The sequence below is a fragment of the Malaya genurostris genome, chromosome 3 (genome assembly GCF_030247185.1).
Source record: "Malaya genurostris strain Urasoe2022 chromosome 3, Malgen_1.1, whole genome shotgun sequence".
Lineage (NCBI taxonomy): Eukaryota > Metazoa > Arthropoda > Insecta > Diptera > Culicidae > Malaya > Malaya genurostris.
In genome coordinates this window covers 123,428,846-123,444,290 of record NC_080572.1, presented here as the reverse complement: position 1 = coordinate 123,444,290, position 15,445 = coordinate 123,428,846, and the positions used below count along the sequence as shown (strand labels likewise).

General features: G+C 35.1%; 1 protein-coding gene across 9 annotated transcripts in view; it reads left to right on the top strand.

Annotated features, from left to right (window-relative positions):
* Window positions 1-15,445, top strand: part of LOC131434995 (TWiK family of potassium channels protein 18) — a 94,172-nt gene that overhangs the window by 45,075 nt on the left and 33,652 nt on the right. For all 9 annotated transcript variants that reach the window (XM_058602408.1, XM_058602412.1, XM_058602407.1 and 6 more), the window contains 3 exons: window positions 970-1,118; window positions 13,476-13,577; window positions 13,774-13,904. In XM_058602408.1, the coding sequence (XP_058458391.1) occupies window positions 970-1,118; window positions 13,476-13,577; window positions 13,774-13,904 (382 nt within the window). The remainder of the gene's footprint in view (window positions 1-969; window positions 1,119-13,475; window positions 13,578-13,773; window positions 13,905-15,445) is intronic.

The following is a 15,445-nucleotide window of genomic DNA, read 5'->3' as shown; positions in this document are numbered from 1 at the left end:
CAGTTATTCTCTATAAAAGTGTAAACAAACCACTGACAAAAAATCATTTCCCAACACTAGAGGTGGACGAGGGCCGTACCGATTTACTTCTAGCCAGCCTTTAAAAGAATATAAACGGTTGATATATATTATATCACTTTAGGTTTCTTCTTTATAACCTTTGTTTAACCTGAAAGTCTAGATTGATTAGACCAATACAATTTTATGTATAAATATGGTTTCGTTTCATTCGGAAAATATCTGCTTCGCGGAATCGGAAGTTAGTTGCCGGAAAAATTAAATAGGATCTTATGGAATAATGAAACGTTTGATTTGCAACAAAGTTTGTGAAAATCAATTCATTTCTTCTTTCCAGAGAAATCAGGAATTTTTCAGTGCCGAAACAAATTGGAATAGTTTTGAATCCAGATAAAGTATTTTTGTATCGTCACTTTATATGAAGGAATAAATTTTCAAATCGTCATCACTTCTCAATTCCGTAACTGGATCAAAATTTAGCTGAGCTAACATATCTTAGATTTCCGACCACTTCTTGACGTATTTTCAAACGTATACTGTTCTTCATATTTTCTAATTGTAATTCGTCCCGCGCCGACGCCCACAACCCAATAGGCCAATTTCCACATGGACAGTGAACTCACTGTATCTACCAATTAAATATATGGTAAAAGCATCGAAACTCATAATTGGCATAGAAACTATAAAAAATACGTTAGTTTCTCATTCAACTATGTTGTTATTACAAATCATAACATTTATCGTTTCGAGTTGCATAAGTCTTCTTTTCATTTCTTTGGACAAATCCCTCGCCACCCGAATCATGCACAAGGACTAAATTTATGCCATTGATAGGATTTTGATCAATATACAAACAAAACGATAAAACTTATTCCAATACACAAATGCTTTTGTTAAGAAATTTATTTCCGTACATTTTGTTCTTTTGCTGGCTGCCTTCTTTCCTTCTAGAGTAGGAGAAGAAATACGTGCCTACCAGGAGAAGATTGTGCTGTGGGCCCGCCGTGGCTGGCAAGGAAGTGACATCACACTTGAGAGCGAAACGCAATGGTCCTTCTCCGGAGGATTCCTGTACTCCCTAACAGTCATCACTACAATTGGTAAGTGCTTTTGCTTTTTCTTTTTTTTACGGCCCTTGCCATTCTTTCCATACGTAGACCTACATCAACAGAATCTGTAAATCTATAAAGGGTAGTAAATCTTAACGAAAACTGGACGTATCACGCTCAATGAAAAATGTATAAACGTCAGTTTGTGAATTCTGATCAGCGAATATATTACGTTATGCTAGAAACGGATTCCACCGAAGGCTAGGATCTTTGTTGACTAGCCATGTCAAATTGTTATATAGCATATTTTTCTACGTATGCGATGCGCATAATTGAAATTCTATCAACGCATTCACCCAGCTATGAAGAAGGAAGATGTATAGCAAAATACATAGAAAAAATAGCCTGTCGTAGGCTATTGACAAAACCAAACCAACCTTGATGGGGTAGTAAGTTACTTTCGGGTACGTGCAAAAAAGTATCCTAAGATAAACTAATATCTCGCGGGTGGAATTACTCCGTGGGTCATCAAAGATAAATTGTTTCTTTCAAAAAAGTCGAGTAATTGCGAACCGTTTGTGCGTGTCTCCCATGTTAATAATAGATCTGTCAAATTGAGAAGCATGCGGCCCGGTTTTATAATGATTTCAATATTGTAACAATACTTGTAATTGTTTCAATATTGTAAATATACTAAAAACGATAAGCAAATATTCATAAAATAATACTTAAACTCTTACATTTTAGAAGTACGCAAATAACAATTTGAAAAAAAAACTAATTCCATCGAGGTAAAGTTTTTGTCTATCGAGTCTTGAGCATCACTTACCTTGCCTTCCAGCCTAGTCCTGTGGTGTTTTATGCTATTTAGATTAAGATTTCAGCTTCATCAAATTTTCCATGTTCTTTCTGGGTCCCATATGAACTATTCAAAATTTTAGCTCGATCGAAAGCGGCCAATTACACGAGACAATATTATTGTCAATACAAAAAGTATTGACAAAGCTTTCGATCGTGTAATGGAAGCTTCATTGGATTTTTTTTTGTTTCAATTATAGAGGCTTTAACATCTTAGGTCATTCGTCTCTTCGGACCAGAAAATTTTTCTGACCCTATGTGCAGGGTTGGGAATCGAACCCAGGCGGGCTGGGTGAAAGGCATCGACTATCCCATCACGCTACACCCGTCCCCGAATTCATTGGATTGTCGAAAATATTGTCAAAAAATCAAAACTGCTCATCAATCCGACAATACTTTCTCTCAAAAGAGAAACTGTTAAATATGTGCAATGACCTCTTCTCTCAATATTTTAATATTCATTTGAAATATTTAAAGCGCCAAGCGCTTGAATTTTTCGAAAAACTCGGACTCAAGTTATCAAGCCAATTAGATTGATGGTATTGACAATACTTTGGATTGACAATAATATTGTTACGTGTAATGGCCGCTGAAGAAATACACTATTCTTTACATTTCGTCTTCGACTTGTAAGTGCTTGAACAGTTCAATTTGAAGCGCAAAACAGAGGTAAAGTCAACGCAATTTGTGAAACTTTTTTTTGCCGAAGCGCAAAACAATCCGACGTTTGTGGAAAAGTTATTAATGGAAAACCGACAGAAGGTCCGAGTTATGGCTCATTTTTGAACACTTCAAGCCTCAAAAACAGTCGGACCGGTATTGACAAATGGCTGTATCTTCGTTGATACTAAACCGATTTGGTTAGTTTTATTGTATTCTTCTAATTCACTAAAAGTAGAATTAATTAATTTAATTACAATTAATACAATTTAATTATTTGTATTCTTCTAATTCACTAAAAAATTTCTAAAACTTCTATGAAATTTATCAAAACTTTCTGATATTTTATTAAATATTAATTATTTTATCGCTGAATTGTGGAATAATAGCAAAACAAACTATTATACCGATTCCATTCAAGTGAAGATAACCATTGACTTCACTGCACATGACTGCCTGTGGCGAGAAGCCTCTACGTAGCGTTTCATCTTCTCATAGACCTATCTAGTGTCTTTTTCACGATTCAGCTATACATTAATTCCAGGAATACCTTTATTAAATACCTCAAAATTTTGATTCCTCAAATCTTCCGATAGATTACTGTGATGGGAGGATGCTGAGATGGGTGAAGCTGCTGATGGTATTTCTTCTAAATCTTTCTAAACTGATGGTATTTCTTCTAAGCCCATTTTGCGCAGGAAAATGTGAATCAAGATTTCCGATTGTGATTGAGAAAACCGAACACCGTGAATTAAAAAATTGGGTAACAACACTAAAATGATGATAAGTTTTTAAATGGTGGGAACTGTACATTACACAGAGTAGCAGCAGACCTTATCCATACGCGCTCTTTTTATTGCGAGACAAATTTGTTCTCATACTCAGAAGACAACCATGCGCAGACGAAGAGCACTAACTGCTCTCAAAAACTCGTTCGCGCATTTAAGTACCGCGGCAGAAATGGATGTACGGCACTTCGTTCGTTCTCTGCGCATTTAGCCAAGAAATGAGTTCGAGCGTTCCATGCGCATGAGTACAGGTGTAGTAACTTGTGCTAATTAACTCTCCGACAAGTCCCCGATCACAATGCATTATTCATACAATTTTGTAGTAATATTAAACTCTACATTTTTTGGCAGTTGTGTTTTTAAGACTTGTTCAATTACTTTCCTTGGCGTACGGCACAATTGTTAATAATTAGGTTTTCAAAAGCGGGGATAAATAGCTGTAACTATTCAATCATTCTAAAGTTTCTTATCTACTTCTTGAAAATCCTGATGCGATCTTGCTCAACACCACCATAAAATTTATTTTAAATTGTTTGCGTGGTACATAATAATCATTCAAATATGATCTGGAATTAAATATAGTAATCACGTAAGTAATTTAAATTGCATTAAACTACTTTTTAAACCTGTTAATATCGATAATTGAAGTAATTTTATGTATTTTGATTCCGAAAAATATTTTAATAGGCTTAATTCATCAAGATAAAGAATTCTATTCAATTACATTAAAATGAAAGGTTCATCATCAATATCCAGTACGCAAAAAAATCCTTTACATCTTAAACAACATGTAGATTAAAAGTGTACTGCAAGCGCATACGTCTAATTAATACAGCAAACTGCTTTGAATCTGTTCGATAAAATACATAACAGTCAATATGTGGAATGAATCCCGCAGCAAAGAGAAACATACAATTTTCCATGCAAAAATCAACACATTTGCTCTGAAAGTACCAGCTAAGACTTTATCCGGTTATCTCATTCAAAGTGGATAAATCAAGAACAAACAGTCATTAAATCGTAATCACTAGCACTTCTGTGATCTTTCCCAATAAAGAACTGATCTAATTTTTTTAGAACTGATCTGATTTTTTTAGGATCGATCAAAATCAATACCGATCGGTGGTGATCTTGAGATACTATTATCACTGATTTTTGTAAGATCAAATTACTGGACGATTCGACCAGCTTTGAGCATTTTGGAAGAAAATCACATATGAGCAAAATCAGACAAGAGTGTCGATTGATTTCACATCTAAAATCGTTGATCCCAATGAGGGGCGTGAGAATTAGTGACAACAGTAATCCTACAGTAATTTTTAACTAAGGATAACGCGTGTCAATGAGACTCAAAAAATCGTGGAAAATGGTAAATGTTGCATCTTTGGGAAGTGTAGTGATGGGTGATATTGGGGAATATTCCTTTTCAAGGAATTTGTACATCGATGATTTATGTCAATTTATATGCATGAGGGTGCTCAAATTGGGAAAAATTGTCAATTTGCAACTTTCAAGAATGCTCCTTTATCAGTCCTTATCACCAAAGTTGCAAAAATACCGGTTTCATTACGGCACGGTTTTCGAAGTTTTAATACATGTACTCCTTTGATACAAACCGTATTCGATTTCGCAACCTGTTGTTTAATTGTAGTAAAATGAATACTAGATGAAAGGAAATGAATGCTAGATTCCATTTGATAATGATAATTTTACAGTTTTCGCTGCTCAATATCAATACGCAATGCAAAACTAGTAAAAAACTATATCTTACCAGATTGTGATTATAGTGACAAAAGACTTTGTTTTACTTCCAGCTGGTTGATGCTGATGATGATGTTCATGCATTACCTAGATTTTTCTAAATGAAACGCTGTTTGACATGAATTTTATTTAAAGAGCTAACTGTAGCAGCATCTGACGCAGCGTTTAAATGGTGCGTTTAAATTGGCGTAGTCAAATCTTGCACTTCTGTTACTTCTGTGTATGATATTCTAGCTAAATAGGGTAATATTAATCAACTCCTTAGCACGCTTTGTGACGCTTTTACATGTTTTTCTTATAGTTATAATTTTTATTCATCGCAGCATGTTAGTTGATATTATTAGCTGTTTTTATTGATGACATTACTCCACCACGACGGTATTACTAAATAAATTTCAAATACATCACGAATTTCTATGCGACCGACGCAATAAACTCACTTAACGAGCCTAAAATTATTGATATCGGATAATCCATATTCGAGAAAATTGAGCGGTAATCAGTTTTGACGGTAACGTCACTTATACCATTACATCACCGGAACTGTAAGTGACAGCCATTTGAACTTCAAACCTGTTTAATGAACACAGAGTAGCATTAAAACGAACCGAATTTTGTTGAAATATTGATTCCGAATCAGACAGTAATACTGAATAAGATGAAGACATTTATAAATTCTAAGTAAAATCAAAATTTATTTTATCAAAAATCATTCGTTGCAGAATTCATTATAATATCTACAATTAATATGTGATATGAAATAATAATACTAACTATTTTTATTTACTGTGAATCAAAAACTTTGCTTATTTCCACCCCTGACACACAGTATAATCTTCATCGACTACCTTGAGAAAGGTAAAACAATCAATAGCGAATACTACATAGCGTTGTTAGATCAATGTATTGCAAAAATCGCGAAAAACGACCTCATATGTCGAGGAAAAATACTGCTATAACAAGACAATACAGCGATTCACAAGTCGAGACATTTGCGAATATCAGATATTGAATCTCTGAACCATTAATCACTGCGGTTTAGTATGATTCTACTTCGCAGAAAAATAAACTTTAGAAAGTGGCTTCGAAGCTTTTAACAGTCGCACTCAGTTCGCACTCGAAGTAAAATTCAACTATAACAACGTGAAAATATCGGAAGAATTCAAATTCTAATAAGATGGATGTGTGCATTCCTCTATCACAAAACAACTCCTTCCACACTTTCGATTCAACTCAGGCGTGATTATACAAACAATCCCAAGGCTTCAGCACATATAAGGAAGTTTCATGCTTTCAAACCAAATCAGGAAACTCTTTCAACCATACAGTATCTAGTCGATTCGTTGAGCTTCATATAGACATGGGATGTTATCTCCCAATAGTCATCACCTTTCCTACTTAATCCTAGTGCGGTAAACCGACAATATCAACAAAAACGTACTGATAGTACCCAACCGTAGATACCTGAGAGCAAGTGGCTACAAGTGTTTTGTTTTCCCATCTTGGGCCATTTTCTGCTATCCTAAACCTTCTTCACTTGGTACAGATACGGAATGAGAAGGATTACTGTAGCATTGTACGAGAGTTCAAGTGAGAAAGAAAATTTTCCATCCAAATGATGCATGAAGAACATAGCGCCCCTCTAAAAAGTGCAAGATATTTTCTTCAACAATCTGATCTGTATCCACAATATTACATTTCGTCATAAAAATAACATGATTTCTTTTGACAAATTGCATTATATATCTGCCCAAAAATAACTATGCTTCGTCTCTTCAATTTTCGAGATGTTTTCCAGAAAGATCTTTAATTTCCTAGTTCCAAGAATTCATCGGAATGACGACCACAATTATCTTTCACTCGGACGTATTCTATCGACATTTATTATTTTCAGCTTTTTGTTAGATTTTCTCCAAATATATTATATATCAATATTGATCACTCCAGGGAATCCAATAAAAATCGAAAAAGACATCACAGTTACACCATCTCGTGACGGAAAAAGGTTACTTATGTTGTTTTCGCTTGAGATAACTGAAATTGACCCAGGGTAGTTTCATCAAACAAACACTTTTCACGAAACTGTGTTGATTTCCCACTTAGCAACGGGGGTTTGAGCAAACCTGATATAAAAACCAGGTTCGAAACTGACTCGATTTTCAGTTCAACAACGTTGAAACTAGTTTCTTAACTGGCTTCAAACAAACGGTATATACCGTTCGACTCAGCTCGTCGAGTACGCAAAATGTATGTGTGTGTATGTGAGGGTGTATGTGCGTATGTGTGTATTTAATGTTTTTTTGCACTAACTTTTCTCGGAGATGGCTGAACCGATTTTTACAAACTTAGATTCTAATGAAAGGTCTTGTGGTCCCATACAAAATTCCTGAATATTATTTGAATCCGGTTCCGGAATTATGGGGTAAAAAGTGCAAAAAAATAAAAATATGTTTTCTAGCTTTTCTCATAGGTGGCAGTATTATATATGATGGTATGATTGATATGCGAAATGCATCATTACACCACTAGGTGGATTAAAACAGGTTTTCATTTTTCTTATCAAGAGGATATCTTTCTCAATGATTTGTCTCGTCTGTGGTTCAGGTTTGAATCTGTCTTAATTTCTGTCACTATGTTGTTTTATAACATTGTTAATTTTGAACTTAGTTCTCTATTTTGTGTCGGTAGCGTTACCATAATAAGCATTAATCAATATAATCATTCCATGACAAAAACGTCGTTGATTATAGTTGTATAGAATTAACCTTAAGCTTCTAGAACTGATGAGTAACGAGTGTCAATACCTAAAAGACGACCTAAATTTCATATTGTTACTTATTGTCAGCCAAATTTCTCAAGCAATTTCATGATTTTTTACAGAGCTTAATCCTATTCAGGTACTTAGATATCAGTTGATCAAAGAGATGATTGGATTTAGTATTGATTAATTTGAGAGTCTGGATGTAATAAGCATAATAGAAGTTTGCATTTGCAATCGGATTACTACTAACATGAACAAAAGTCACCATCTTTTCGTGTTTTAGGTAGTCTTGAAGACTATTAAAATCGAAATTACGTTGCGAAAAAACACATCTGAGCCGATCTATAATGCTCCCTTGAATGTAATTTGATATAATAGAATGCTATTGAATTTCAGTTTGATCGCACTTACGGAACCGGAATGGCAAAATAAAAGGTGTTACAAATGTAAGATTTCATAAGTGTTTTCATCAAAATCCTGAAAACTGCTCAGTGAACTCATTTAGTTTACCGGACTTGTTTATTGAAAAGACAGCGGAAGTAAATAGTAATCATAATACTCCGGAATAGAACTCACATTGATTTCTCCTAAATGGCTTAACTTATTTGGGAAATCTTAGATTCAAATAGAAGATCTTCTATCACGCAAAACGATATAATTGAACTAATTGACGAAATTATAAGCGAGATAATAGTTGTTTATTTTTAGACCTTAAAAAAGCCTATTTCGAGCCATTAGATCATAGCATATTTTGGGACAAACTTGATGGCTATGGTATCAGGGACATTGCTAATTCGGATAATTACCCGTAGTTACTTAACTAATAGAATTTGTACCCATCGAAGGCGATGGCGATACCCATCGAAGGCTTCCATAAACATTGGTTTTCTACAAGGAAGTAAAATTGGAGCACTATTATTTCTTTCATGTATTAATGACATGGGTAATTTACAGCTTAAAAGATCTCTTCAACAATTCACCAACGACACCGTCCAATTCTGTCCTGATGGTGACATCAATGCTTTTATTAACTCAATGGAATGTGCTTTCAGGATAATATTTCAATGCGAATTTATTATCGTTAAAGACTAGCTAAGACTAAGTATATAATGTTCCGTTATATGAGGAAATCCATACCAACGCATCGTCATCTCCAACTAAAAAGTAAAATTTTATTGGAAAAAAGGACTATTTCAAATATTTAGGCATATATTTTGACCCCACATTGACCTAGACTCATCACAAAAAAATCCTCTACAAAACAGATACCTAAAAATCATTTTCATTTAACCACTACTGTTCTGGAGCTTATTGTTATACACTGATAGTAACCGACCTATTCATAACCATAGCCTGTTCGTTCATGAAAATCTGCATTACTCCGCAGCTCACCATAATTTACAGTTTCCAACTCTCTCGAACAACACACCGTAGTAACAACTTATTTCGTGTTCGAGCGGTATAACCATGGATCACAAAAGGATTCTTTTTGTTGGTCATACAAAATATAATGCGCTTCCATCAGATATACCAAGAATAAAACAATAGTACGCTGAATCGTGAATAATAAATTGCGCATCAAAGAATATATAAATAGAATCTCAATGAACATTGTATTAGAATTAAATTTGATTTCCAAGTAATATGTTTGTGTTTTTGGTTCTTTTTCCAGCTGAAACTAGTTGCATTTACTAACGGGCCAAATTGAAACTTTTCGATGTGTGGGAGTGTAGTGGGCAATTGGAAAAAATGTGTCAAGAGTTGGTAATTTCAACCGTCATAATTATTCTAATTTGCAGGTTTTGTTAGTCAATGGAAATATATCATTAACTCATTCCGGTTTGAACGGGTCCAGATCAGGGCTGAGAAAAGATTAGAAAATCTTCAAATCGAAATCACTACCGAAAATGCTCACTTATAATCCTTCTCAATAAACATTACTACTGATCTGATCTTAGAATCACATCGACACTGATCTTCCGCCGCAAAAAATCGGTAGTGATTTTGAGCTACAATTATTCCAGATTTTCGTAATATCAGTCACTGGATGATTCAATCAGCTCTGAGCATTGGGATAGAAGATCACATATGAGCAAGATCAGACATGATTGCCGATGGATTTATGTTCTAAATCGTTGGTATTGTTTTTAAACCGCAGAGGGGTGTTAATCATACAAAATTACCGATTTTGTATCTTCAGGGAATCTAATGAAGGATATTAAAATGTATTAAATGTATTAAAAGAGCATGAAAATCAATCGTTTATGTCAATTTCTATTGGTAAATTTATATGCTCGAACTGGTGTCATTGTAGCTTTCAGAAATGCTCCTTAAACACTCTTTATCACTAGAGCTCAGAAAAACACCGGTTTCGGTACAGCACGGTTACCGTTGTTTCAACACATTTTCTCGTTTGGTGTACACCGTGCTCGAATTTGCAACCAGTTGGTTGATTCGCAATAAATTGAACACTAGATGAAGAGAAACGTGTGCCAGATGAAGGATCTATAAAAATAATCAGTTTAGATCGTAATAAAATTGATAAAGTTATTTTTAAAGCTTTTTCTTCGCAACAGCAATACACAATTCCAATTTAGTAGAAAAATATTTCACACCAAATAATGTCTATTGCGTCAAATAACTTTGTTTTAATTCCATCTAGGATGATTTACACTCATGCGTTATTTAGATTGAATTCAATCAAACGCTTTCTAGCACAAATTTGATGTATAGAAGTATCAGGAGCGCAGGATTTTGCATATCTCGAACACACAGCAGCCTCAGCGTTTCTGGCTTTTTAAACAGGGTTGAAAATTCATACACATCTGTGCTGATGCACTCGGTGATGTTTTCAAAACCAAGCTTCGGTAACGGGTATCGTTTTCTTTAACGCGTGTACGAAATCGAATTCCGCACACTGTGGGCATCGTTTGTAAATGCTTCAGTCCTTCAGGATGTCATACAATTCATCAGTTGGGCACTTCACTCCAAATCCACTGATTTCGGGTATTCCAAATCTAAGTTACAGTTACCGGAATAGTGATCGTATTTTCCAAACCGGATATCACTCCGTTTTATCAGAAGCAGCAGCCACTTGGGTTCGATTCCCATCCCCGCACATAGGGTCAGAAAATTTTTCTGGTCCGAAGAGGCGAATGACCTTAAGGTTAAAACCTCTATAATCGAAACAAAAAAAAAAGAAGCAGCAGCGCAGATTTTTACAAACATAGATACAAATCAACTATGGTCACATAAGTTGAAGTAAAATTTGTATAGCTTTGTCCAGGCTTCCTATTCCGCAATTACAACTGATTTCAAATAGTAACACTTAAAAATATAAGAAAAGCATCATCACACTACTAGGTAAATTAAGACAGGTTTCTGTATATTCCGTGCACATGAAATGATTCAAAGTTTGAATTAATTTGTTTACCTTTTTTTAATAACTATAAAAAACGAGTATAGAATTCACTCAAATTTAAAAAAAAAATCTCCGAAACCCGAAAGGCCGAGTGCAATATACCAATCAATTCAGCTCGACGCACTGAGCAAATGCCTGTGTGTTTTTCTGTATGTGGTCGAGATCTCAGAGATGACTAGACCTATTTTTAACAAACTAATCGCAAATGAAAGGTCTCCCCGTCACCCTGAACGCTATAGAACGTTTTTGAAATGAGATGTTTACTTTTCCAGTTATGCGAAGTTTTATGTCAAAGTTTTCAGTTTTTTGACAATATCGGCCACAATGTACTTTAAAAACAGAATAAATTTTTAGACTTAGATTCCACACGGTGATAGCTATCCAACAAGCCATAGATTGATGAAATTCGTCCATTTTTAACGGAGCGACTTTTCCTCTTATTCCAGTAGTAGGAGTTTTACGCGCTTGATGATAAAGCGATGTTTCGGAGCAAAGTGAAACACGATTCTTAATAATGTTTTAATGCAACTTCTTACACCCTTGTACCATTCGAAGAAATTCGTTGAGAAAATCAAATTTGTTTGTAAAAAATTTCATTATTTTTTCTCGGAGATGGCTTAACTGATTTCTACTATGCGCTCATATAAGGTTTATGAATTTCATTTGGCTGAACCGATTTCATCCATCTAATATTCAAATGAATGATTTTAAGCTCCCAAAAAACTTATTATTTTCAATCAGATCCGACTTCTGATTCAGGAGACACCGGTTAATTAGTGTAAAAATTTCACATAAATTTATCGGCTTTATCGGGTTCACAGATTATGAGAGTCGATGACCAAATAAACTTGTATCAGTTTTACCGGTATTCGGTTTTCGATACCGGAAAGTACTCCAAAATTTTATTTGAAATGTACTACAATTTCTCTAAGATGGCTACACTCATTTTCAAAAGTTTCGAATCTAATGAAATGGTTTACAATCCATTGGGCGAATTTAACTTTTAAATGATGACAAAAACTTCAAAGAGGAACTCACTCATGAAATGCGTAATTGTCACACGTTTAGATTAAAAGGAATAATTTGATGGTTTCATACAATTTTTCTCTTCTATTAGTCTTGCAGTTCCAGAATTACAAGGTCAAAGTGATTGAAATTTGAAACTGTCGTTTGAAACGACGGTCATTAAAATAATTCCATGAAATTTAAAAACATCGAAGAGTATTCACGCAAAAAACACATGCGGATTGATAAAAAAAACTAAGGTATTATCTCACTGCTAGGTGGATTAAGAACTTTTTTTTTTCACTACAGTGATTACTTCACTGTGCGTGAAACTGGTAATAGGAAAATTCAAGTGAAAGTGGAAGTGAGAACGGTAATAAGAGCCTATTACACCTATAATAAATAATCCCTGCAGATTTAAAACATATACATTCAACTTACATTAAGCTGGTTTTCATATACTTTACTATCGTGTCGCATGCAAGAACATGTTATAACATACACAGCATATGACATTGAAATCCGATACAATATTAAAATCTATTTTCGTATTGTACCTTCAGTTGAAGGCGATAATGCTGTCAATCCATCGTCAAGTAATATTTATGGTGAACAAGCTAATGTTGCATGCACAGGACGATCGATTTTACAACTGATACATTAGCATTATCCTCAACTGAAATTTGGAAATATTGCTCTTTATTCCATCGAGCGATAGTCATAACACACACGTGTTAAAACCGATACGTAACATTTCATTTTGTAGATTGTTTTTGTGTGTGGTATTCTACATGCAAAGTGTCAGTATCGGATTGATTTAAAATCCTGTGGAGCGCGAATGCTGCGATTCACTATTCCAGTCCCACATTATTTACTTCAATGGTAACTGGATATAAAGTTGATACAAAGTTGATTACAGTTTTTTTCTAGTTCTTTAAAACAATTTTGTCTCTACCTCCGGTACCCTTCAACAAATTTGAAATATTTGTATCAACGTGGCTTTATTTCCACTTCAACTGGGTTCGTTTGGAGGACTGAAAAAAGTTTCTACAACATTACACTTTATTCTGAGCTTTGATATTTCCGCTATTTTTTTACACAGAACTTTCCTTTTCACGCTCTTCTATACTTATTTTTTATTTCATTTGCAACAGGCTACGGGAATATCGTTCCCCGCACTGAATGGGGCAAAATTGCTACCATCTTTTACGCAATCATAGGAATGCCGCTGTTTCTCCTTTATCTATCCAACATAGGTAAGTTGTAGTTAAATTCTAAAAATATTCTCACAAATAATACAACAAGCAAATAGTGGAATTCACTTTAATATTCTCTTTCCGTTTATCGCCCTATTTTTCTGTTTGCAACGATGTGATCGCATCATTCGCACCGCTGGCGCTTGACTGAATGCAACCAATATAAAACGCCGATGGTCCTCTATGGTGGTGCCAGGTGATATTCTGGCCAAGTCATTCAAATGGATCTACGCCAAATTTTGCCTGTGTCAGGTCTGTCCGGGAGTAGCACGGAGACGTGCGCTCCGTGCCAGGCGCAGAGCCAGAACCGAAGAACGTGAATACCAGGTAAGTTTGGGACTACTTTGAACCGGAACCAAGCACTCCGGCGAGTAATGTAATGTCGAATAAACAATTTTATTAATTTCACTTTGACCGCAACACCTGTCCTTGTCTGTTCCATCAGCAAAGTTAGCATATTTGCTGCTTCACCACCTTTTGCGCTGTGCAATGCATTCGAGTGGCACGGAATTCAAATCGAAACCCCACTTCAAGCACTAGAACCGACCGGTGAACCGAAGCGAATGGTATTCCGAGTCATGCTCCCGCGTGAATGCTGTTTTTTGGAAAACAATAACGGGTTCGGCTTGCAATAGCTGACTTTTTTTTTGCTTTGTAATTGAATATTCAAATTTCTTCAGTTCCGGGACCTTGTTGCTATTTTTTCCAACTTTTCATTTCGATTTGGATGAGACTGTAAAAGTCTACAATTTCCACGCTCCACAGCAATTTTGTGAATTTTGTGTTGCAATATTGCATCGCCCTTGTGTTGGCTATGACAATGCACTCGATCACCTCGTACCTGCGCTTTAATAGCACTTTTTATTGCCCATGATAACAATAGCAATGTGTGCTACAAAACATTCGCGTCCCTTTTTGATACCATGAATTAAACGAAACACTGCTGTAGTAGAACGAGCTTAGATACATTGTCAAATTTAGTTAAATTACATATAATCAAAAATAATAAATATTTTGGACATTGTCACTGATGTGTAATCATACTTTCAAGCGAAGAAGGTAACTTGGGAGATTTGACTTTGACTACACTGCTTCCTAATTCTTGATTCCGGATGTACCGGACTCAGTGGTCAAAACCTCTTGGGCAGCTGACTGGACCGATTTTCACAAACTTTTATTAAAGTAAAAGATCTCATATGCTGCAATTGAATTTCATCCGGATCTGACATCCGGTTCCGGAGTTACATGGTGATAAGCATCAAAAGGATAATGCAATCTTTACTTATTTTAATCGGCGAAGATAGAACCGATTTTCAGAGAGGTAGTATTGTTCGCCGACCCGGGTTTTCTTTGCCTGCCATAGAACTTTATCGGCATTCAAACTCCGAGTCCGGAATTATTAGGAGCAATGAAATAAAAAAATATGGTCTCAATTTTCTCAGAATTGGCTGAACTGATTTTCGCTGGACTCCAGGCCGACTGGTTGAATCGATTTTTACAAACTTAGAGTCATACGAAAGGTCTTAAGGTCTCATAAGCTGCATTTTAATTTTATCTGGATCTGAATGCCGACTCCGAGGTCCCAGGGTGATATGCACCTATGAAACGGAAGATTGTGCAATCACTTTAATCGAAGAAAATTGTATTGATTTTCAAAGCCGTTATTTGAAATGAAAGGTATTATGAACTGTCAGTCTTCGAATTTTACCATAATTCCAAATCCACTTCCGGAATTACAGGGTAATATGAACAAAATATGAGAATAGCAAAAATTAAAAAATGAACATGCATTCAATTTTCCCAGAGCTCACAAGCTTAAATTTATTTATTAGGTCTTATATTTCGATGGAAAATTCCTAAATGTTACA